Here is a 26,233-nt window from a genome sequence, read left to right on the forward strand (position 1 = left end):
CACCTGACATCCGGGAACAGGAATGGTCGCATGCTGCTACACCATCTCCCCTGTCCCGGCCAAACATCCCTGTGTCCTTCCTTGTGCTGGCTCTGGCCTGAATGATAAAGTGATGGAGTCTGCTGATCCAGAAGAAAATGTGTTCCAGGAAAAAAAATGTGGTCACTCCCTTCTACAAGTAGGAATCCAGACCCAAAGTCTCAAAGATACTACTTGCTCCTTCTCTTCATCTTTCTTCCCTATTTTTAATCTTGTCCTTCTTGAGACATGTTGTTATATACATGAATTGTACAGCCCAATGGGCAATTTTCCCTCAAGAATTGGAGCAGCTGACCACAGCCGCTCCCCCAGCACAGGACAGAAACTGAAACAGAGAAGAGCTCCATTTTATCACACAGTTGCGTCCTTTGTGATCTTGTGTAACCCAAGCATGGATGACTTCCATTTCACTGCTTCTGTAGGTCCAGCCAATGAGTAACTTCACTTGATACTCTTCCACCCTTCCCCTCAAAAAAACAAACCAATAGTAATTTCACTTTGTGGAAACATTTCCAAAGCAGGAAACACAAATCATTTACAACCAGGGTTTGAAATTAATGGATAATTTACCTTAAAAATTACTGCAGAAGTTACAGAAATATGCAAACCATTTTATTCAGCCTCTGAAAAGTTTAGTTTTGGACATACTGGCTATACCGAACAGTCCCAACCACACCATTTTTTGTAAACTTATTTTAAAATTAATTCTGAATTTATGTTTTGGGTTTTTTTTTTGTGTGTAAAAGAAAATGTAAAAATTTAGAAAATATTGTATTGATTTTATTATTCCAAGGTATTTACACATTTAGACTGACACTGACGTGGGAGTTCTCATACTGAAGTTTTTCTTAAACACTAGAAACGACTTTTTAATATTTCATATAAGTTTTAAGATTCTTGAGCATGAGACAGCATTCTCCACAAAATACATGCTAAATGATTACCCATTTGCAAAATGTGTGTGTGGACTGCAGGCTGCTGCTCCAGGCACTCTCTCTTCCTTGTTGGCCGGATTATGCTTTCACCCCAAGAGCCTTTTTTGGGCTTGCTCCAAAATGCTAGCACTAGTAGGAATCTGTTCAAAAAGTTTTGAACCTGACCTTTTCCTTTGTGAGTGGTCATTTTCACAGTTATCTTTTTCCCTCATTGTGTTTTGTGTTCCAGGAAGTATATAGGCCACTCAAAATCTACAGAATGTCACATCCTCTAATAAATCAGGTAGTTTTATGCCTTATTAGCTGGACCAAGGTTTACAGTGGGGAAGGGGGGATTTTTTGCTTTTTAAAAATAATTATTTTAACATTGTACTCTGATGTACTTTTAACTTGCATGAGCGTGAACAATTTTCAGGACTGTAAGCATGACTGCAAGCATGAGTGCATCAGTGTTGCTTTTGATTTATGAGACCAGGAATAGGTTTGTCTAGCTAGACAAAGCATGGACCTCATGTTTCCTAAATGCAGTGCAGTATGTATTTTAATTACTAGCTAGGATTTATTTCACAGAAGAATGAGCATCTCCATTCTAATGATGAATCATTTTCTCTTTCTGTAATGACTGTGATTGCCTCATTATACTTTCCATGGTGTATAATTTCTGTGTTGACACAAGTGGATGTACAGCAAGAAACCTCACTCATCCGGTCAGCCTAGGGTATGCGAGTCAGTTTCCCCTTTAAAGCACAAGTCTGCAGCACATAGAAAACAACAGAAGAAATCAAAATCTTAATATCTCTGCTTTGAGGTTCTGGTTCCTTTGGCTTCATATTACATGAAGGATACTTTCCTTCCTTCATAGAAAGAAAGGCAATTCTGTCATTAAATAAAATGCTTTAACTCTCCTAATTTAAAATTCTGTGTTTGATGTATTGTACCTCACTTCTTATTGGGTAGATTCATTGCTAAAAGGAGACATAACAGACACGGTGAATTGTCATGTCCTCACAAGATGTAAGCAGTACTTACCTGAACCTTTGTGAAAAATGAGAATGCATTTACCCTACTTAGTAAAAAACTATTTCTGAGGTGTCAGGTAAAAACTGCTGCTTTACTTAGAGTAACCAACCATTTTGAAAGATGACAGTACACCTTCATATATAGTCACAATTCCAGCCAGAAATGGAGACACCACTGATTTCCTTTACTGAACAGAAGGCGTAACACCTCATTTTTAGCTAAGTGTTTGGGAAAATACCCTTATGAGTAGCCACCCATTCATCTAACAAGGGTAGAAATAACATTGTTTTTTTAAACTGTCATCTCATATGTACAGAACATGACAATATAAAAATGTATTTGAACTGTATTTATTAGGGACATCAAAGAACTGTAACAAACAGTAATATGATCCCTTTCAAAACTTGTTTGGACTGCAAAATCCAGACTGCATAGCTTTTGCATTTGTGTAAATATTTGGTTATGGGGACACTTTCTTAATTTAGACAGAGCTGTACACCTAACAAAGGAGATGGTACCTTTACAAGAGCTGTGGATGCTTCATCCCTGGAAGTCTTCGAGGCCAGGCTGGACAGGCCTTGGAGCAATCTGGAAGGTGTCCCTGCCCATGGCAGGGAGTTGGAACTAGATGATCTTTAATGTCTCTTCCAACCCAAACCACTCTATGATTCTATGAATAAATAATAGTGGCAGAAACATGTTTGTGCCAGTTAAGAGCTTTATATATTGCAGCATACAGTATACATGTTGCAGCATACAGTAATACATGCCTAGCAGTGAATGCATAGAACACCATTATGGAGAATAAACTTCGTCAAGTCTGATTCATCTTCTGATAAAAGTAACCGATGACTTTGCTGTACGTGAATACAGCCCACACTGATCTGGAATTGACCCGACTGCTATTTTGGGCACAGGACAGCCGTGCCTTATGACAAGCAAAGACCCGTGCCCATTCACAGAGGGGCTGATCTCCCTTTTGGCTCGCTTGCGGGCTTTCTTTAGTTCCAGATCTTTCCGTCGAAGGACTTGTGCTCAGTGTTAAGGGAAGCACAACACGTGACACCCGCGTTGCCATAGGGACTGAGAGACGAAACCGCTAGGGACGGGGCTACCGTCGGGTGCAGGGACCCCCTCATGGCGGTGGCCGCGCTCTTGGCACCCCGGGCGCCGCTTCACCGTCGCAGCACCCTGGCCCTCTCACAGCGGGGTTTGGGCCCTTGGAGCCGGTGCGGCGGGCGCTGTGAGCCCAGCAGATGAGGCGCGCTGCCGCCGATGAGGCGCGGAGAGCCCAGCCCGCCCGGCGGCCGAGGTGCGCGGGCACGGGCAGCGGCCGAGGGAGCGCCGGGCGACCTAAGGGGCTCCGCGGGAGGGGAGGATCGGGAGGGCGGCAGGTGTCACTGCCGGAGGGGTGACGGCCCAGCCACCGCGGGTCTGGGTGCTGCCCGGAAGTGACGCTGGCTCACTCACCTGCTGGGCGGTGCGCGTGGGGTGGGGGAGGTGCCCGCCGGGACCGAGCAGCCCGTGCCGGTCGCCCGCCGCTCGCGCCGCGACATGGAGCCTCCGCGGCTGGTCGTGGTGTCCCTCGTGCTGCTCTGCTCCGCAGGTGGGCGCCGGGAGCAGGTGGACGAGACGGGACGGGACCGGAGGGAATGGAGGGAGATGGCAGAGACGGCGGCGGCTCTTTGGGGTTGGGTTAAAAAGCCGCGGGCGGGAGGGCTGGTGGCCGCCTGGCTTCTGCCGCGGTGACTGAGGGACACCAGCCCCGCCGCACCTCCGGCCCTGCCTGTGTGCCTGAGGGAGGAGGCGGCCGGACGGCGGGGCCTCCGTCTCTCTTGGGTGGGCGTCGGCGCCCGGCCCGCGCCCGCCGGCGGCTGATGCCGGGTGGAGGCGGCTGAGGCGCTGTGCCCGGGCGGGCGGTGGCTGGGTTGCGCTGTGGAGCTGACCGTTGCTTTGTTCGCCACCCGCCGGAGGGGCAGCAAGCGTTGCGGTCGCGGTTTTGTCTCTTTTCTCCTTCCCCCGCCCCAACCTCCATACATCCTTCGGCGTGGCCAGAGGCGACCCGCCGCGCTGCGGGCTCCGTGTGCCGTCCGCGGCGTTCTTTTTCTGTCGGGCGGCGGCGCGGCGAGTGTGAGCATGAGGGGCTTTCCCGGCGGCTGCGGGCAGTGCGGTGCCATGCTGCCCGCCCGTTGCCGCCATGCGCGACTGCGGAGGGATGGCGACGGGCGAAGTGGCTCCCGCCGCCGGCGTGTGGCTGAGAGCGCGCCAGCCGCGAAAGCCGAGGTGGAAAAACCAAACTACTGCACAAATTCAAACCATAAACCTCAGCCTTGCCCGTGCAGTGCGTCCGGCTTAAAGGCTGGTCCCGGTTTGAGAGGGTAGAAGGGGCGGCTTCCAAAGTTGCACCCCATTTGTCTCAGACTGGATGTCCATGATGCAACTCTCTGGAGGAAGCATGAGAGGATTTGAGGGTGGCGGGAAAGGAATTGAATTAGATGGATTTAAATTCGTTTGTTTTTGCTGAGAGGAAACAAAGGAATAGGCATCTCAAAAACCCCCAAAACAAACCAACCAAACAAACCCCCCTTCCCTCCAGCCCTTCCCTCCTACGAAAAAACAAACCAATGGGCTTGGGCTACTTAAAACTAAGCAAATGTTTTTCAGCTCTTAAATAAGGTGTTACTGTGTTCCTGTAATGAATTCGATTGGAGTGCTGTGTTAATGTTTCCTAAACATATTTTTAAAGCTATGTAAGTTTCCACTAAATTTGACCCAAGCTCATGTGAGACTACAAAAGATGACAAAACAGGTTCACAGTGAAATGTGCATCAGTGGTGTCAGGAGGCCAGTTTTTGTTTCCTGTTGAAATGTTAATGTTTCTGGGGATGTGAGGGCTGTTTTGGGAAATTAGTCACGGAATCAAAATTCAGTGCCTATAATGGAATGATGAACTCTCATCTCCTGCATGGAAGTATTTTGATATTTCTGCATTAACCCTAGCAGAGCTAGAAAAGAGATAGATGCTATCTGAGAGGTAAGAGTTAAAAGTGTTTTGGTTGAGAGCATTAGCGATTAAGATTTATATTGAAGCACTTCATGTAACTTCAAGCTGTGACAAAAGGTTTATTATTGCGAGTATAACTACATGTACTGCAGATGAGCTGGATCACTGCTGGGATATCATAGAATACCAGGTTGGAAAGGACCTCAAGGATCAACTTGTCCAACAAGGATATGATACCACAAAGCTTGGAATAATTAATATATGAGGAAATGTAAAGTTTTGTTCTGGCTTTACACTTCAGCTCTTCTGAAGTATACAGGTGTCATCAGACATCATGGTGAAATTGGATACCTTCATAAAGAAAGTATTATATTTGTGTTTTGATTGGGAATATCTTTTGCATAGTTACTTGGATGACTGTACCCTGAAAAACACATGCATTTCACAATCCTTGGACAGAAAAAAATTAATAATCTATGTATCATAGGAGTTAATGCATCCTCTGAGCTTGCTAGTTTGTTTTTTTTTTTTCCCATCAAATTGAGTTAACATTTCTGGGTCTGTGTTCCAGATAGACATTACTTCCTTCACTGAGGGAGTGGATGTCAGTAAGTTGCTGCTCTCTGTGTAGACCAAATATAGAGGAAGCTAATTTTTGTGCAGTTGAGTGAAAGCTGTTGGCGGTGGAGGATTGTCTAGGTGCTGAAGTCTTTACTTGGGTTTGTGGTACTGGAATAATTTGTCATTTTATTTTAAGTCTTGCACTAAGTGCTGTTTTTGTAGCTTTCATCCCCTCCCTGTAAGCTTAATTTTCCTTGTTTCTCTATCAGTAAAAGTAGAGGATGTAAAATAACCAATTTTGTATAAATAAGGAGGCTTATCTTGGCTGTACAAAATATGCCTTCATCAGGCAAAGGGGCTATACCATTATGTGTTGAAATAGGAGAGTGTTTGGATTTAAGCTGCCCCTGAACCCTGCTTAGGGGTTTAATTCCTCTGTGAGGGTTCATTTCACAGTCATACATAAATAAATTGGGAACTTCGCTTTCCTTTGCATGAAGGAAAGAGTTCATCCTTGAACGTTTCAGAGTATTAGGCGAGAACAATTCTTTCCTGGTCTATTTTTATAATTAGTAATGAAGTAATTTTAGTGTCTGTGTTGGCATTATGTGCCTGTGCTACTGATAAATAACTTGTGACAGTTTCTCCTGGCATTGGTGCCTTTTGCGAGATGACCACAAAGCAGGTTGATGTAGTGAAATACAGTCTTCTGCTGTTTTGCAGACTTCTGTTATGAATTTACAATTGGATGACTGTTTCTGCAGTCATAATAGCTCTTGCAATTGTGCTGGTTCTTCTCTATCTAAAACTGCACTCCAGTGAAGAGGGAAAATTCGCTGGCTATTTGAGGGGTCTGTTGGTATGTATTGTAGTTGTGCATGATCAGTCATTTTAACTAGTTGGAGATTCCCAACAAGTGGAAATTCAGTTTAACTTAAATGAATGTTACATAGCTGTCAACAAATCCTGGACTATGGTAATAGAAATGATGTACCTCTTCAGATCTTGAAATATTTTGTTGAGACAACTGGTATTAAACTGTTTTCCAAAGGCCAGCACGGAATTCTGGTTTGAAGAGGAAAGCTCAGTTGTGATGTTAAGTTTAAGTGCTGGCATATCATTTTGTTAGGTCTTATGGATGTGTAAACTGTGTAAACCAGGTTTTTCTGATTCATTTTAAGCTTTCTCGAATGCGTGGTCATCTCAGGAGCTAATACAAAAGGAAGTATTGTTTTTCACTGTCAGTTGCACTCAGCATGCGTTTGCCAATGCTGTAGCTTCAGAGCAGGACTGTGTACCTATTGGTAACCTTTTCTGTGCTATACAGTGTTGAGGAAATCGTCTGGTTTAATTCAAGTTTGCATAGGGTTTTAGAAAATAGAATAAATATAGGTGCCTAACTGTGATCCTGATTTAACAAATACACCTCTGGCTGTTAACCTTTTAAAAATGTGTAATAGCAGAACACAAGTTTTCAACAACTAGGAAGTGTTATCATAGCCAGATTAGATATCTATCTTTGTATAGGTTTTCAAAAGTGTTTACATGAGGTGATCCATTTAGCCTTCAGAAGATGCATTATACAAAATAGTGATGCTGTGCACGGAAGTGCTGAAATTGAGGATAAGATTTTAAGTAGAGTTTTACAGTAAATAACTAGTCAGGAACTTCTTTAGTCTGTAGTGATATCTTTTACTGCTGCTCTTGTAATAGTGGGGTTTTTACCTTTTAGTATTTGTTTTAGTAGTAGTAGTAGGCAATTTTGTACTGTATTGAAATTCTACAGTGTGTGATGCTTTATTAATAGAGTAGTAAGCTTTTAAATAAAAATAAAGTACAGGTAAGCTTTGAGAAAAGTCTCTGGTTATTGCCCTATAATTAAACTTGCCGAAGTATTTCCAATAACATGCATGCGGGAGCTGAACCTAATGCAGGCATAGTAAGTCAGCATTTGCTGGCTCATACGTGTTGTCAGGTATGTTTAATAAGAAACTTAAGCCTGTTCATATTTCTGTGCATGCTACAAGATCTTGCAGAAGCTTAAATTAGGAGAAATTCAACTACCACAGGAGATAAATAATCATTTATACCACAGTCCCTTAATTGCTAAACATGGTACACTTCATCCTGTTGGCGAGTAATTGTAACAAGTTGCAGGATTCAAGCATCCCTTGATATAAAAATGTATCTGAAGTTCAGGACTCCTTTCCTAGGTTTCCCAGATCTTGGTGTTTCAAGAAGTAAAAGCTTTACTGGAGATGCCTTGAACAGCTAGTTACTGCTGTGACATTGACCCTGAGATTTGAATTGGTAATACTGCCTTAACTAATCTGTGTTATCAGAAAGTATTTTATGCTTCAGAATGCTGCTGTGGAGATTATTACAGCTTGTCACTTTGGTCTCCTCTCACTGCTCCCTCCTCCCCCGTGCTTGCTTCCCCTGTGTTGCATCAAACTTCAGCTGCCTGCCTGTCTTCACTTCCAGTGCTTGTCACAGCTTCTTCTGAAGCCAAGTCTGCTTAATATAGAGATGAAACTACCATTCCTAAATAGCTTAGATTTAGCTCCTATTGCTGCTTTACAAAAAAATACATTTCTATATGAGCACTTGTACAAGTTACTGATATGAGCACTTTGTTACTGATTGCATTCGTGCTTTGAGAAATGCTTTCTGAGAAAATCGGAATCTTCAAATCTGTCTCAATATCAGAGTTTTAAAACTTAATTGCCGCAGTGCCCACAAAGATTTATACAGACTAGGGAACTTGGTTTGGGGACTAATATTGTTTTATCATACTTCCTGACTAATTTAATCATTTGTTGATTGCGTGCATTCGTAAGCTTTTAATGGCAGGGATTCTCTTTTTGTTCTTGTTGCACCTTCTGGTTCATTTCATAGAGCTTTCAGAAGCTGTGTGAAACATACAGAGAAATTTCAACAGTTGTGTGGCTCACCAACTTGTAAGAATGCACCCCCAGTCAATTTAGTTGTGCTTCCTTTTTTTTTCTTTTTTTTTTTTCCTTTCTGTCTCTTTAGGGAATCCCTCATTTTACTCATTTGCATCTTTCAGGGCATGGTTTAAGAAGAGCCACTTCAGCTTGTTGCCATGGAAGTAAGTGGCAGTGAAGCTGTAGTTCTATGAAAACCTGTTTCATTAGCAGCCTCTGCATCCTTGCTGGTCATTTCCTTTACTGGACAACTTGATTGTGCGAGTGTGTGGTGAATGGGTCTGAGTAGAGGTGCTTAGAACTTTCATTAATTCTTTTTAACTGGTTAGGTTGCATGATTTAAAACAAAGTATTGCCAACAAGTTGTCCTGGTACAGGACAGAAAGGAGTGACAGGAAGGATAGCAAAAGAACTTTAGGAGGAAAGCCCATTCTGCTTGATTGCTGTTCTTCCATAGGAGAGAAATGTTTGTATAACCTTGGCATGCAGGGGGCTTAGCTGGGGAGACTGACGAGGTTGCTGGATCAGGCAGTCAGTTGAATGGCTAGATGTTATCTCAGAGATTATTTTTGCATCCCATTTTGTGTTGTAGCTGGCATTTATCTGGCTCCATAGTGAGCCAGTCCAGGGAGTTTCATAGTCTGAAAAATGATGTATTTTTGTGAGGTCAGTTTTCTACCTGTTCCTTTCCCTGATCCAACTCAATGAGATCGGCTCAGAGTTGTACCAAGAGAGTCAACGGGAACCTCAAACCTGCATGGGTGTTTTTTGGTTGTTTTTTTGTGGGTTGTTTTTTGTAATCTATGTACTGAATCATATATTCAAAACTTATGTTGTGATAAAGAGGCAAGATTTGGAGCTATATTGGTTGTAGGCTGGAGGCATTCACCAGTGCTGTGATGTCCTTTAACTACTGTTAAGAAGCATCTGGGGTGCATTATGATCACAAGTTTTGCAGTTCTTCTTGCTGCTACATTTTTTAATAGATATGTTTTTCATACCCCATAGTTAAAACCTATGCTTAGTATGCTGAAAGGTGATACAACAAGAAACATTTAAGGTGCTAGAGAACTGTTTTAACTTGTGCAGGGTAAGTTTGTATATTTACCAGTCCTGCATTTTCAGTTCTTCCTTTTAGATGTATTAACAATATAAGCTACAAGGAATGTTTCATCTCTGTTGTTTTAAGGCATGTAAAAATTGTGTGTATGTGTATACATTTTAAAGCCTCCCTAAGTTTTTTAATGACTGGTTAACTTTGTGGTTATTTAGGGTGAATATTCTAATTCTTTGAACTTAGTCCTTTCTGTCTGTTTCTTACCTGAAGGTGGGGAGGTGGAATGGAGGGAAGCAAAAGCAGAAGACTGCCACTTCTTTGTCATTGTTATATTTCACCTTTCTATTTAAAAAAACCCAGCAACAACAAAAGTTAAATCCCAACTCTGTACTATTAAATTAAATAATTCTCAATCTTAATGCAAAACTTGTATATACTCGGAAAAAGCATTGCTTGTTCAGTAGCTTGGATGAGCCAAAACCCCTTTACTCAAGTGAAAATAATATGGCTGCTCAGTTAAGCGTTTGATTGCACTTAACTCCCTGATGCATTGACTGACAAATGTGCCTAATGCATCCACACTGCAGAAGAGCTGCTTCATTCAGTTTTCTTTTAAATGCCATCAAATTGGCAGGGGAAAAAAAAAATCAGATCAGGTGACTGAATTGCTTAGTGACTGCATAAGCCTTCAATACCAGTTTGTAATGGGAAAATAAGTGATTTGCAGGGCTAAAAACAAAACCAGCTCATGCAGTTGATGGAGGCTGGGTAGAGGAGAGGCAGGATTTTGAGTGAATACATGTCAGGATTTGGGTTATGATTTCTTTTTTCCTCTGGAAAAAAGTCTTTGTAATGGTTGGGCCTCATTTCATTTTACACTTCTTAATACTATCTCTAGATGGTTAGTTATTGGCTCTTAAGTGCAGTCTGAAGGTACAGTTTCACATTATGGGTGGCTGCATTACAGATGTGATGTGGTTAATTTCAGGTGTAATTTCAGGTGTCCAGTGAGGTTGTTGCTACTTCCAGTGCTAGTGTTGGGTTCCTTCTGCTCTCTCTCTTGTTCAGAGCAGCTTCATGCAGCTGCTACGTGAGTCCATTCAGTTGATGCAGAAGACAGCTGTTTCTGTAGTAGATTGTCTTCCTGTTGGGCAATTTCACTCATTCCAACCCCTTCCAGGCTGCACAGCCCCACTCACTGTGCTGGCATTGCCGTGGCTGCTGTAGGTGAAATGTGGTTGCTCTCTGTGGGTGGGGCTCCCTGGCAGCCTGAGCAAGCCCTTGCCAAGGCCAGGGCAGCCTCAGAGCCTTTTCTAGTCTGTGGCTTTGTGCTCCTGCCACTTACCTGCTGTTGAAAGAACACCACCAGGAGAGAAGAGCAGATTTTCCAGTGCAGTGTCCACTTCTAGCAGAGTCAACTCGTTGCTTTGTGTTTCTGCCTCTTTGCATAAAGTGTTATGCTGGTGTAAAGGCAGGTGATGGCATTAAACTGGAGGACAAGAAGGCAGGACCTCAGCGAGTCCAAAGTATTATAGTTGTCATTCCCCTAATACTGCAGGTTGAATTAGGTTATGCCGGATGATTGAAATGTGACCAAGCATTAAACTCAGAACTCAGTGATCTTCTCTACATGTTGGTCTAAACAGTACTCCTGTGCTTAAAATTAATCTCTATTTGTGTTACAATATCCCCTCCTCTCCTCCAAAAGTGTATCCTTTCCTTCAGTAATGAGATACCAGTGTTCCCTCTCTCCCCTTGATAAGCAGGCTTCTCTCCAGTAAGGTCAGCTGCTGGAGTTGCTAGGATACTTGGCTGGTGACTTCGGGTTTATCAACCAAAAAGCTTAAAGAATATGTTGAACAAGTAAGGAGCACAAGGACAGTTGTAAAAGGAAAGAGGCACTAGAAAGGATCTGAAGGCAAAGGGGATGTAGGGGAAGAAGTGAAAGTTGTGGGGAAAGAAAAAAGTAAAAGATCAGTAAAGCTTTAGCTGGTGATATATAAGTTTTCTTAGTTGTGTAGCTATGCCAGCTGATCTCAGTGAATTACGATTTGGAATCAAATTAAACTCATGCTATATATTTGCAGGGTTGGGGTTATTTGTAGTTCTGTTCATATAAGTCTTAGGAATTTTTTTATTAGTTTGGAAGGATGACTAAGTTCTAAGTTTGTTGTGCAAGACAGTTTAAACTGGGTAAACTGGGGCATGGGTATGCAATGCCACATGAATTAGAGCTAGTTACTTATTTAATGATGTCTAAGGACATGCAGACCAAAAGCATTTTTTAATTCTTTCTTTGAAGAAGTATGCTTAGCCTGTTTCCTGTTTGGTTGTTTTGGTTTTTTTTTTTTTTTCTGTTGTGTGATTTGACAGAGGATTTGTGGATTCAGATAGACTGTGGTAGATACTCAGTAACTTAATGTTTATTGTTGAGTTGTCAGATTTTTCAGGCTAGACCAATAAAGGATTGCTTCAGCTTTGGCTTTTGTTCAAAGCAGATCACCTTAGGTCATGTCTGTGGTATTCTGAGGGGCAGTAGGTCTTTTTGAGCTATTCTGCAAAAACTATGAGCTTAGAGTAGCAAGACTTCCATTTTTGGAACTGGATAGATTTCAGTGGCTGCTTGAAACAATGTTTGTTCTGCGAGTCTGAGTATCACACAGTAGAAAGGAATATAAGACTTAGTAGTGGAGTCCTCTTTAATCGTGGAAAGAGGTGAAAAAGAAAAGTCACAAATAGGGAGAAGATAAATCTGTGATCTGAAGTAATGTCACATTGGTTACTTTAAGGGTAAGTAAGGGAGACTTAGCCCACTAAATGTGCCTCAGGAAAGTGGTGCTTTCCCTGGTTGCTCAGAGGAAAGGAAGTTTGGAAGTATGAACCCACTGGTTTGAGGCTCAGCAGCAGCAAGCAGAGTGGACTGTAGAGGTGGTAGAACTTTTGCCAGGCTTATTCTGACATGCGGAGTTTTTTTCTATATTTTGCTTTAAGTGCTCCTCCTGTTTCATCAGCCTTCTCTTTCTAGCTTATGGCAGAACCTTCCTCCATGTACATGAGCCTTTCCTTTTAGGTGCACCATCTGCAGAAAAAGTGTTCTGAAAACAGGACCAGAGCTCTGGGAGTTGGGTCACTCAGCTTCATGTTGTTACTAGCTGAGATGAAATGTGAGAGGGATTTAAAATCTTCCCTCCACTAAGTGTCAGTATAAAATACAGGCTCTTTTCTCCAGAAATTGCTTTGTGGATTTAGCTACCTGAAGTAGTTTTATATTTACCATGGGACTTAAATGGACTGTGAAGGAGGAGACAGTGTTTGGAGGAAGGACTGGGAGGCAGATACCTTCTTTTTTAGGTAAGTACTTTTATTCTTGGGTTGTCTTTACTTTCTCTGCCTCCATAAACTGTATCTTTTCTGCATACTAGAAGGGCTTTACTAAGTAAGGTCTGTGACTGATTAACTTAGTACTGTCCTGGGAGGTATGAAATGCAGGTGTGAACATCTTTTGTCTGAATGTTTAACCTCTGTTTTCAGGGATTAATTAGTGTTCTGCCTAGTGGACTTAAGCTAGTATAGAGAGGCAAGGTTTTTTTTTCTCTGAGATTTAAGTAGAAGAATGTGTAGCATGTTAATGTCAGTAGCTTTGGAAATACTGGATATAGAAGTGCTTGATGCTTTTGCTAAGATGGTGTGTTTTTTTTGTTCTGGGATTTGTTTTTTGTTCATTGTTGTTACTGGTTACTGTGAACTGTGCTTTTCTGTGAAAATTGTATTGTAGCATTGTATGATAACCACAGTTAGTGTCAAGCATGGGAAAAATGTGACCTGTGGAGCATATGAAACATCAACTGCTTAACATTTTTGATATTAGCAGGACAATACTTTGTTAGAAGAAGCTTTGTGATTTGCCTGTATCAGCAGTGGGTTATCCTAAACATCTGAAGGCTTTGCAGGGTTCTACAATTATTACATATTAAACCCAAACCTGCTGTTTGGATACATACTCACTATAGATTCAGGTGCAGTAATGTGGTGTCGCTTTTACTTTTCTTGTTTTATTCACTGCTGCATTATTATCTAGTTTGTGGTGGATTATTGCCTGTTGCTTGCTTGTTCCTTTACCTCATCTCTTGCTTATTCTTACCTCAGGTGAAGTTGCTGTGAAGGTTAAGTTCTTTGGTATCTAGGTGCCTGACAAAATTAATAGGATGTGCATTGAGCTAATACATATTTTGGATTCTGTCCTGAAATATTTGTTGAGACTATCTGTGTACTTTGATTGTAAAACAGAAATTCAGAGTTTCATTCTCACGTCAGGTGTCCTCAGATCTGTTGAATTTGCTTTCCAAAGGGAAGACAACTATATTTTTAATTATTCTGCCCTTAAGTTTCTGCTTTTCTTCTTTATTGCCATTGTTCTTTTAATGTTTACTAACTTAAAGAAGACTCTTCAGCGACCTTTTTTTGTGGCGTTCATGTCATGTGTCCTATGGGAAAATAAGGAAGCTGAGAAAATAAGTATGAATAGCACTCATTGAAAATGTGGAACTGACTCTTTCCCCTTCACACTCTGTCCCCTGGAGTTGCTCAGCCTGAATTTCTAAACCATGATAAAACTTCTGCAGAAACTGAACTGGGGTTAACTCTGCTTTAATCTTTGTTAGACCTCATCAGGACTAGGGACACAATGTTTTGAGGATCTTTTGCTGTATGGTAATGCCAAAGGTTGTAGGGTTTAAGCTTCATTGCATTCTGAGAGCAAGTTTCTGAAAGCTATGACTGTAATGGGGGCTTGCTCTTGCTGTTGGGGGTAGGATGCTGGAAACTGTGAGAACCCAGATCTGAAGGTTCAATCAAATTCAAAACCCAGATCTTTTTTGGCCTTTGGGGGTTTCACTGATAAAGCCAAGATTCAGTCTGTGGTGCAGTCACTTAAGGTGCTGTGGCAAAACAGCGTAAGGAAACCGTGCAGCTGTGGTCATCTTGTCTGGGCTGGTGTGACCCAGCTCCTGGGTACTGTAAAAATCACTAAAATGAGAAGTCAAATATTATTCTACTACTTCAAAGGCAACTTTCAATCCAGGTACTCCACTAGCAGCACCCTGTCTTGCAGCAGCTTGTTTTGGCATCACTTGTGGGTACTGAAGTTTTGTGTAGTGAGGAAGCAGAAGATTGTGAGATGGCACCTTCTTGTGGGGATTTCAGCCATGAAGGAAACTTCTGTTTGGTTTAGGATTTCAACCATGAAGGAGGCTTATGTTTGTCTTAGATTGTGCTGGTAAACACTGGGAAGTCTCCCTCAGCTAGGCACTCTCAGTGTGTACGTACCTTGGTGTGTGCTTCCTGCTTGCCAAGGGTGTAGCTGACTCCCTCAGTTCTGTAGGGCCTTATTTCAGAAATGTGGTTTTGAAATAAGAGGTAGGACTTCAGAGTGGAGGTAGGTGAGAAAGGGGAGAGTTGGGGAACTTTGCTTAATAATGTCATTAGAACTAGCTGAAAAAAAGTAGATTATCTGTGGATGAGAGGCATATTCGGAAGTAAAATTGGGATGGAGGGGAGGTGGTTCTTGAGACTGAAGTCTATCAAGTGAAAAGATTTGATCACAGGTACATCTTTAATCTGTATTTGAAAAAGGAGTCTAAGTTGAAGTGCCTCTTAAGTGAATTTTATAGCTTGTATCTCTCAAAGCACTAACATGCATTGTTGATTATCATCGTTACTTACTTAAGGCCTCATTCTATGAAAAAAAAAAAAAAAAAGCATTTATATTTTTATAGCCATTCTTTGTTTACAGGCAGGTATTGCCGAACAAGATGGGTTTCGGAGATCCTGCTAGTAGAGATGAAGTACTGTGCAAATGCAAATTGCAGATGGATCACGTTTGTCTTTAAGTACAGCCACATCTCTGAGCTTGACTCTTAGCCCGCCTAGAAGCAGTCTGTGCTTTGTGGTTGTGCTCGTTAGTGATTGCAGTTTCAGACATTGGTTTGAACCTGACATCAGTCCTGCCTTTGTGGTGGATCTCCCTGACTCCTGCCCCTCTGTGTTATGTCAGCTGCCATACCTTCTGCTGTTCCAGCTCATTCTGTTCCCCTCATTACCCATTTGGGGAGGCACTCTTTGCTGGGTTACAGAACACTTTGGTAACATAGTGGCTTGATGCCAGAAACATTCATGCCAAGTTTAAAATTTGTGTAAGCCAACAATCCAGAATTTCAGTGTACCCTGAATTTGTAAGTTTTTTCTTTTAAATGAGAAATCACTAAATGCATACGTAATTAATCTAATGAAAATTTGCTTTCTGTTTGTATACATCACAGGTGTGCTTTATCTTTGTTGGAATGGAGAAAGATTTGCTCAGTTTTAAGATTTTTGTCTGTTTTCTGTGTTGATGATTGTTTTATACCAGAAAGTAGTTTCCATCAAATTCTATCACACACTTCATTTTCCCTAGATTATTCTTAAAAAATATTAATAACATAGTTTGCTAAGCCGTGTTCCTCTTGAGTGGTGTCTGGGAGTCTGTCCATATATTCAGAAGGTAATACAGTTTTTCTAAAGGTGGCATACACATTTGCACCCCTTCAGAAGTCATGCGAAAAACTTGTTCAGTCATGCAGATACAGTTTGCAATGTTCTTTAGGGTCAGTTTCCCAGAGAAAGAATGTTTTATTCCACATTAAGAAACTTAAATCTGAATGCTTGGAATTCAAAATGTACATTTACCTCTTACCTTCTGATACAAGCTTTGTAAGTGGTAGTACTTATTATTCTGCATTGAGGAATGTTGCTTGTCCTTTGTCGCCCAGTTTGCCCCAACTAAATGTGGCACATATCCTCCTTCCAAAATATTAGAAGAACAATATGGATGCATTTGAAGCAACTGCACTTCTATGTTGATTTTTTTTCAGTTATTTTTTTTTTTAGAATGTGTTTTGTCAGCATGTGTAGCTTCTGAGTCTTCTAAAGCTTTGCAATGAATTTTTTTTTTCTTTTTTACTGCAATAAAAAATCAGGTATTTTAATGCAAAGCATCTTTGAATAAGCAGGATAACTGACTTGAGAAACCCTCATCTTTTTAATGTATTAAAACAAGTCTGAAAAAGGCCTGAATTTTCTTCATGAAACCCTGATAGTCAAACCAAATACAGATAGATCCTCACTCGTCTTGTTAAAATGTCTTCCTGTCACATACTAGCAGTTAGGTGCTGCACTTCATCCACTCATATTTTGAGGAGCATGCAAAGGGAATGAAAAGAAATTGACTCTTCCTGATGTGAGTGGAAACTGAAGGAGGTGAGGCTTGGGAAGCTTGGAGAAAATGTCATGTTGTTACTACGTGTATCAGTTTCACATAGATGACTCCAGTCATCCAACGTTCTGCTCCAGGCAGAGTCAACAAAGTACGTATGTTTTCTCTATGTCAGCTGTCAGTAAACCACCTGTCCTATTTTCCTTTTTGTTTCTTCCCTGTTTATGAGGCTTTTCGTGTTTCACTTTAAGTCACTCACTTTTTTCAGCTTTGGTTGTGTTTTGACTTCTCTAGCTGCATGCCTGGACTATATATTTCCATATTCCTCCTTTGGTAGGCTGTTTTCGCTTCTTTCTCCTTGGGCCTAGCTGCTGATTGATCTTATTTCCTTACTGTTGGGATGTACTTTTTATGTGGTTAGAAGCAGTTGTCCTTAAATACCCACCAGCTTTATTGAACTCTTTTGCCTTTCAGAACTGGGTCCCACAGAAATCTTACTAAGTCAGCCTGCCCTTCAGAAGTGCAGGGTCTGTACTGGATGTGCCTTTCTCACTCCTCTCAGGATTTTAAACTCCCGCTATTTCATGGTCACTACAGTCAAGGCTGATGATGATCCCATCCCCAGCAAGCTCTTTGGTTTTTTATTGAAGGCAATTCCAAGAAAGTATCAAATGGGTTGACACATTTAGCATCAGTTTTTCCCTGAAATCTTCCAGAAGGCTTGCAGATTGTTTGTGTCCCTTCCAGTACATGTCAGGGAGGTTAAAGTGTCGCACAATAACAAGTCTTTATAATTCTAGAGACTTTCTGGAATTGCTGAAATAGACTTCATCTACTTTCTTACCATGATCAGGTGTTTTGTAACAAACTGTGGTGTTGCCCATATGGACCTTTCCTTTAATCCTGACCCACAAGCTCTTAACCAGCCTGTTGTCTGTCCATGTTTTTCATGTTCCAGATGTTCCTTCAGGTAGAGGGCAGTTCACCTGCTGTTCTTTTCTTCCTGTCTTTCTTAAAAAGCTTGTATGCATCCATGACAAAGCTGCAGTTCTGTGAGCTATCCCAGATGTCTTGGTTACTTCAGAGTCATAGTTCTGTGTACAGGTACTTGAGGTGGTTCCCCTTCCAACATGTTTCATCCTTGCCAAGGTCTGCCTTCCACCAACCTGTGTACTTAATGTGTTTGAATCTATATTCCCTCACTTAACTGCAAACGTCTATCACCATTCCCTGATTGACCTCTCATTTAAAGTGCTTGTCACCAGATCTGATGTGTTCCCAATGCACTTTGTCAAGTGGGTCCCATCTCTAACTTGACAGCCCTCGTTGCTCAGGGGTGGCCATAAAAATTAAACATTGCCTGTAATGCCAGTCCTGCAGCAAGTTGTTTACTTGCAAGATATGTCTCTACAAGCCTTTTACCTTTCACATGAAAAAGCAAGAACAAACATCGCCTGGTGTCCCATGTTCTTGTTTGCCCTGGTGTTTTCTTGTCATTCTTGATTTGCCCCACAGCTATTTTGTATTAATAGCACGGGTGCCTGTGTGAGTAGGTAACAGTTGGGGGGTGGGGTGGGTGGGAAAGGCAATAGTAGCAATAGTAATAATTAAAAGGGATAGTAGTTCACTAGTTAATAGTCCAAGGGGACCCTCGGCAATCTCTCTAACATGCTAAATCTGGCCAAACCCCTTTCACCATGATATCTGGCAACAGATGTGTTTGTCTCCTCAGCATAAGCGAGTCTCCAACTAATATTACCTGCCACTCCCTCATATTGCTAATCTTAGTTCAAACCCAGCTTGCTTTGATACCTGCCTTAATGAAATGCTTGCTGCTTGTCGCTGTCATTCTAATGTTGACAAAAACTAAAAACAGAAAGTGGAAAATAGCTTTATATGCTTGCTTTCTTAGTATAAAAAAGGAAGTGAAATTTACGAAAAATCTCTGAGACTTGTGTTTGGGTACCTCTGTATCAGCTGATGTATGCTGCAAGCTTCACATGGAGGAGTGAGAGCTATCTTGAGGTTCATGTGCTTCATCTTCCCTTGACTTGTTTATGTGCAGTCAGTGTGAGTGAACATGCAATTCACACTTGAAAAGTTCCCATGTTTGTAACAGTTTTCTGTGTGGGATAAGTTTCTGCCAAGTCACTTAAGGCTGTTGGCTTCTGCTTTTATTTAACTTATGGTTACTATGTTGGTTCATATGCAGGAAAGCAAGTGTGTATTCTGTGGTTGTCTGTTAGGGAACTTCAAGTAGCAAATAACTATTACTGGAGATGCTGTCACAGAGCAGAAGTACTGCTTCAGTGATAAACCGTTACTATAGAATGAAAGCTTTTAATATCCTGGGTTGTAGATTTGAGGTTTTTAAGGAAGTAACATCGTAATGTGTTTTATCATCAGTCATTAAACTGTACTTGACATCCCATCTCACTTCTTTAATACAGTAAAATAAAAATGCAGAAATGTAATTTGGATATGAACTTAAGAATACTGTATTACAGTTCCCTAATGAAGATGTGAGGGAGAAGGGAACAGAAGGGTATGGAAGTCACTGAAAAACAGATTAGAAACTTGTGTTCTTTGTTACTGTGGTTTATGGAAACATGATTATACTCTGAATCCATTTCTAGAGATGGTGGCTAGTCGTAATACTGTTTAGGCAAAGTTGACTGAGGATTACACTGTAATATATTTTACTACTCAAATGACCTTTTAAAGATTTTTAAGAGGTTTTTGGCTAGTTTTGCACTTGGAAATCTGAAAGGATCCTTTGGAAGGATTTATGGGGATCAGTAACATTTAGAAAATGGTATTAATTCAGTCTAGTAGCAGAGAACTACTTGCTCAGATATGTTTACTGTGGTCAAAAAAGAGGTGATTCAAACCTGTTAAGAGTTATCTTTGAAAAGATGTACATAGCTTGGTAAGAAACATTGCACCTAAATCTCTTTGCATGCCGTGCAAAGTAATACCATGAATGGTAGAAAGTGAAATAATCCAACCTAATTTGTGACTGTATGTTTGCAATTGGTTTTCTTTGAGGCTTTTGTCTGGAATTTAGTATGTCAGGTGCTTTCTCTTTCTAAATTACTTTATTTTTTAAATAGCTGTTAAAAATCCCTTTGTTTTGACACCTGGAAGGGAATCCAAAGACTTGATGCAGAGCAAAATTTTAGTAAAGTAGAAGGATAGCTGTTGCAGTCTGATCTACTGCAGAAATGCACTATGGCTTTTCTGCTATATGGGAAGTGCAAGTTAGATGCTCTGGCTAACTCAGAAGCTCAAACTACAGCATGAATGCACTGCCTATGATATTTTTAAATTTTATTTCAACTGAAGCTGTGATTCTACAGATTCTCCACCAGAGCAATCTGTCATCTTCATGCTGGGCACTGTTCTTGTGACCTTTGCATCTGTTGTGGCTGTAGTAACATCGGTGTGACTGTCTAGCTATGATGAGCAGCAACCTACACACATAAAACGGCTGTGGGGAAGAAAAATTAAGCTGAGAAAACTGCTGCTGAAAATTTTTGGGTTTAGCTTTGTATGGGGCTTGAATTGTACAAAAAAAATTGTATGGTTTAAAAAATATAACTGCCTGTTGGATATGATACCAAATGAACAGTATCTGACTTTGCATTGTTTCAGTAATAAACTGCAGGGGTTCTTTTAAGGGTGACAAGTCTGACTAATGGCATGATTTCTATGCAGTAAAAGTGTATGATGTATTTATGAAGTGTTTCCAAAACTTTTTCTTTTTTTTTTTTTTTTACAGGTCTAACAAGAAGCCTAAGTATAACTTCAGTTGACCAGTCAATGTTTGAAAAAGCACAAGGAGAGAAAGTTACATTGCCGTGTACTTTTGTACTCTCAGAAGAAGATGAAGGCCCACTAGATATTGAGTGGGTATTGATACCAGCAGATAATCAAAAGAAGGAACAAATAGTAAGTAGAGACTTTTTTTGGACAGCATTAATTCAGTTGTATGAGTAGGTTAATGTATGAACTTTTATTACTGGCTTTTTAAACTTCCACCTTTTCAGGTGGGGATGGCTTGTGATCTTACATTACTCTGAAGTACAAGTTACATGAAATGTAGTGGAAGTTTTGGAATAGCAGGTTAAATATGGAATTGTCAAGAAATTTTGTGCTATAAACTTGTCTTCTAAAGAAAAACTCTCAAATTAAGTATGCTGCAGTTCCAGAAAACAAACTTTTATGGTTTTGTACCTTTTAAAAATGATTTTTAATTGTACCTTTTTAATTTGATTTAGGAGGATTTAATTTTAAATATATTAACTCTCTTAGTTTATAACTCTTCCTTTGGAAGCCTTATAAGTTGACTCCTAGTCATCTAGTCATCTGTCTCCTTCAGGTAGACATGATTTACAGAAAGAAATTAGAGCAATTTTTAACAGTTAGCTTTCAGTTAGAAGTCATTGCTCACATACTGCTACTTGGGCAGGTGTTTAGTTGGAATATTCACCATAGTCCTGTGTGTGATAGTATTCTGAAGATTGAGATATTTGGCTGTCATGGTTTTTGGAGTTTTTTAAAACAGTAAAAAGAAACTGTCAGTAATCTGAAGATACCAAATTATTTTGAATGTTTACATACCAAATGGAATTCTGAATCTTTTTTTTTTTTTTTTTTTTTAACAGATAATTATGTATGCTGTAGACAGGATCTATAATAATTATTATGCTGCTATGACTGGGCGGATGCAGTTTACTAATCCTGATCCCAAATCTGGTGATGGTTCATTGGATATCTTGAATTTGAAGTCCACAGACACTGGCACTTACCAGTGCAAAGTGAAGAAGGCTCCTGGAGTTCAAAGCCAAAAAATACAGTTGTCTGTACTTGGTAAGATAATGCTTTTCTTTAATTTTCAGTGACATTTTTTATCGTTCATTCCATCCTATCTTTGATGTCTAAAACGAAAACTTATGTTGGACAAAGCTAGGCTGAATCTATGATGATGCATCCATATCCATTACTGAGGCTTTGGGAGGGGTGGACATCATTCTGTTGGGGGATGAAGGACATAATATTCAGAATAATGAACATTTAAAAAAAAATCTACGTCTGGATTTTGTATATCATAGAAAATCTTTATATGCATAGAAATGGTTTGTTGCACAAGCTTTGTCTTTAGGAAAATGGACTGACTTTACTAGAGCAAAGCTAGTAAGCATTTTGATTGCGACTGTCATTAATTCAGTGATACTTTGTTTATTAGTAAAGCCAGCAAGAACTAAATGTTCCATCGAAGGATCACAGGAGATTGGAAAAGATATTATCTTGAAATGCGTATCACAAGAAGGATCCCCACTTTTGTCTTACAACTGGAGGAGAATATCTGGAGTATCTGGCATACAGGAACTTCCTGCCACTTCCACGCTGAGTACTGTCAAACTTCATTTATCACTCTCAAATATTTAAGAAAGATTGCATTCATATTTCTTTGCTTGGCTTGTGAGCATTTCATACTTGGTATTAGTATAGAGTAGTCAAGAGTCACTTCTGCCCTCTCACTGGGCAATAAAACTGACTTTGAAATGAGCTGGGTTTTGATTGGTTGAGATTTTTGTTGTTTTTTGTTTGTTTGTTTGTTTTTTCGTACTGGGAAATGTCTCAGGCTTTCAGACATTTGAGATTCTTACCATTAGGCTGCAGAATCATCTTGCTTGCTGATGCTGGCTTCTTTTGTGCTCAAGTGGACAGCAGAGAAGAGTTAGAACAGAGTCAAGACAGTGTTAGAGCTATCTTCAGGGAAGTGGAGATAAAACCTTGAATTTTATTAGAGATTGAACTGAGGTCTTCACTTCTGATCAAGTGACAGAACTTGTTTAAGAAGGGGTATGTGTCTTTAGAGCGAAAGTTGTCAAGAGCAACAAAAGAGAAGGCTTACCTTCTTCTTACAAGAGCATACAGGAAAGAGTTATATATTCTTAATTTTGACTGATGGATTCCAAATTATTATAGTCATAGTATTGAATTTTTATTGGAAGAACTTCACTGTAGAAGGTTAGTTTGTGAGTTTTGGCTTTGTGAAAGTTATTCTGGAATATTCTCTTTGAAGACTGCTGCTCAGTGCCAGTTATTTTTGATATTCTTTGTAATTATGAAAACCTTAAACTTTGAGATAGCAGGGGTTTCTTGCAGATGAAACAGTTTAAGAATCTTCTCACAAATAGACACATGATACCACTTTGTACTGTATGTCAAACCCAATCTGAGTTAAAATATGTCTAAGTGGCTAGGAGAGAGAATAAGAAGTTGTGTGGCCCTTCTTTATAAGGGTCCTCTACCCCGTGTAATTTATGCATCAGGAAATTCAGGTGTGGCTTCAGTTTGATTTATTCACATCCCATATTTGTCTTATTGTAACAAGAAAGTCAAGTGATGGTATCAGTGCTGAACAAGAATGAGTGAGAAAATATGCAAAAGTGGCACTAACTCATAAAACAATGTTTGTTTTGGGCTTGTGAATGTAGGTTTGAGGACACTGAACAAAGACCTAGACACTACCTAACTTTTTTAGCAGGAAGAGCCAAGTATTTGTGTGGTGCTTTGTTCCTGTGATGCAGCTTCTCACAAGTGCTGATGGCAAATCTCTTAGCAACTAATGCATGAGACCCAGCTGAAGTAGAATCTCACAAAGGTAGCTGGCAATGGTTTTGAAAGTCCTGGTGAAATACTGTTTGTTTTCACTGGTTGTCTCCTACCCATAGACAAACTTACTTGGTCACCCAGTGGAGTACAGTGCTCGGGTTAGATCCAGCTCATACTGAGCATGTGTTCTGCAGGCATCTGAGCTTGTTGTGTAGATTCGGTTTAGAGAGAGAGAGAGAAGAGGAACTTCTGTGATGCAGTTAATATTTTGTATTTTAGAATTCTATGACAGAATGAGAGAATTGGCCAGTTTTAAGCATCTTTTTTTATTCATTGTCAGAACAATTTGCCCATAGGCTTAATATTAAGTCAAATGATGTGGAATAATTTTCCAATTTTCCAAGGTAAAAGACTTACGAATAATAGTATTTTGCAGCACAATAGTTTTTTGGTTTTATTTGGATATTTTTAGTACAGCATTTTTAGTTAGGATTTTATCTATGTTCTGGATTAATAATTCTGTAGTATTGAACATGGAATTAAACTTTGGGAAATGGTTAAGCTCTATCTTTTGTTGTTTATAGATAAAAATACTGGGGAACTTCTCTTGAAAAATGCCTCTCAAGACTATTCTGGTACATACAGTTGTTTTGCCTCAAACAGAGTTGGCACGGATGAATGTTCCATTGAGCTGAACGTCACCCCTCGTAAGTGTTTGCTGTGTAATGGTTTTGCGTATGAAAACTGAATAATCTTGTTTCTCTAAACTCCTAAAAGGTTGAAAAAACGACCCTGTTGTGTAACTGATGGTTGCTGCTTTGAGTCTTTACTTCCCAAAACATTACTTCTTATGCAGAACTATTATTCCTGTTTTAAATGTATGTTATTGAGGCATAACCTCTGTGATTCAGTAATATGCTATTAAAATGGATCATGTGGAAATATACTGGTTTTAATGTTGAGGAAAGAAATTGCTCATATATGTTTGACACTTAACAAAGAGTATTGTTATCTATTCTAGCTATAAATACAGCTGGTGTAATTGTTGGAGCTATTATAGGAACTCTGCTGGGTCTTTTTATACTGGCTTTTCTTGTCTTCTGTTGCTGTAAAAAACAGAGGGAGAAGAAATATGAGAAAGAAGTACATCATGAGATCAGGTAATAATTCAGTATTATTTGAAGATTAATTTTTAAATGTGTATTTCTGTAAATAAGTTATTTGGCAATTGAGATTTCTGTCTTAATCTGGAAAGTTTACTAACCTACTAACAGCTTGTCAGGGAACTTTTCGTATGGCGTAGGTAATCATATCTTTTTTTAGATTTTAAAGGCAATGAATACTTGATTTAAAAAACCAAACAACAGACCCTTGAATATGTGAGCCTCTTTTGGCTATTGTGCCAGAATAGAAAGAAGCAAACAGAAAATGTGTTTTATAAACTCCAAGATAATAATGGTGACTGAACTCTTGTTCTGCAACTGGCTTTTTTTCTGTTTCAGAGAAGATGTCCCACCTCCAAAAAGTCGCAGTTCAACAGCCCGCAGCTACATAGGAAGCAATCGTTCTTCTCTGGGTTCAATGTCTCCCTCAAATATGGAAGGATATACCAAAACACCATACAGCCAAGTTCCAAGTGAAGACTTTGAACGTCCTCCTGGTCAAAACGCATCCTTTGCACCTTCAAAGGTAGCTGCACCTAATTTAAGTAGAATGGGAGCTGTCCCTGTGATGATTCCAGCACAAAGCAAAGACGGGTCCATAGTATAAAATATTATTAATTTAAATGCTGTTTTTAAAATGTTCATTGTAAGTATTAGAGAAAACTGCTGTGTTCCATCCCTCATTTAAATAATGACATGCAATTTTCCTTGAAGAAAATAAAGAAGTTAGTTTGAAAAGCCACCAATTTTAATTTTAAATTTTAAACTTATTAGTATATGACAGCTGAACTATTTGCTAAAACCATTGAGATTACTAAATAAATATCAGACACTGGAGATATTTGGGCCTCTGATAGGTCGCTGAAGAGACACTGTCAGCTAGTGTGCAGTCCTGAATATTTAACAGTGAGGCACAAGTAAGAAGTAACAAAAGCATTTCATATGTAGATCATGAAGTTTCTCAGAGTTCCTGAAACTTTATCCTCAATTTTAGAATAACAGTAATATTTGAACTTGGCCACTGTCTGATGTCTGTGGCAGGGGGCTGAGATACTGAGGATGACTTTGAATTCTGTTCAAACTGAGTATTTATGCAGTTCTTTAACCTGGTAATGTTTGGAGCACTTCTTGAGCTCTTATTTCAGGGGCTGCCGGTTACTTGGTTCAATTAATTTGATGAGTATTCTGAATTTTAAATTTTCAGTGAGTGGAATGTGATGAGAGACCTTGCAAGTTCTTTGAAACATGAATTTTTCTGTAGTAACTAGTTCTAGTCATGTCAGGTAACTTAATACTTATGTTATCTATGTATCTGTCTATTTAGATTAGATATTAGGAAGAAATTATTTACTGTGAGGGTGGTGAGACACTGAAACAGGTTGTCCAAAGACATTGTGGATCCCTGGATGCGTCCAGCGGCAGGTTAGATGGAGCTTTGAGCAGCCTGATGTAGCAGAACCTGCCTATGGCAGGTGGGTTGGAACTAAATAATCTTTAAGGTCTTTTCCAACTCAGACCACTCTGATTCTATGATTATCTGATGCAAGAGGTCCTATCAGGTTCTTCTTGTTGGTATCTAGGCTTTAAAATCTATAGATCAAATGTTAGTCTCACAGTAAGAATGAATATGTAT

General features: G+C 40.0%; 1 protein-coding gene across 1 annotated transcript; it reads left to right on the forward strand.

The window, feature by feature from the left end:
- Positions 1–3,548: 3,548 nt before the first annotated feature.
- CXADR (CXADR cell adhesion molecule) lies at positions 3,549–25,207 on the forward strand (the record flags this gene model as incomplete). Its single annotated transcript, XM_080612752.1, has 7 exons — positions 3,549–3,600; positions 20,595–20,764; positions 21,481–21,685; positions 22,062–22,226; positions 24,022–24,144; positions 24,459–24,597; positions 24,940–25,207. The coding sequence occupies 7 exons, from the start codon at positions 3,549–3,551 to the stop codon at positions 25,205–25,207; spliced, it is 1,122 nt and encodes a 373-aa protein (XP_080468878.1).
- Positions 25,208–26,233: the final 1,026 nt, after the last annotated feature.

The sequence above is a fragment of the Psittacula echo genome, assembly GCF_963264785.1.
Source record: "Psittacula echo genome assembly, chromosome: 3".
Classification (NCBI taxonomy): domain Eukaryota; kingdom Metazoa; phylum Chordata; class Aves; order Psittaciformes; family Psittacidae; genus Psittacula; species Psittacula echo.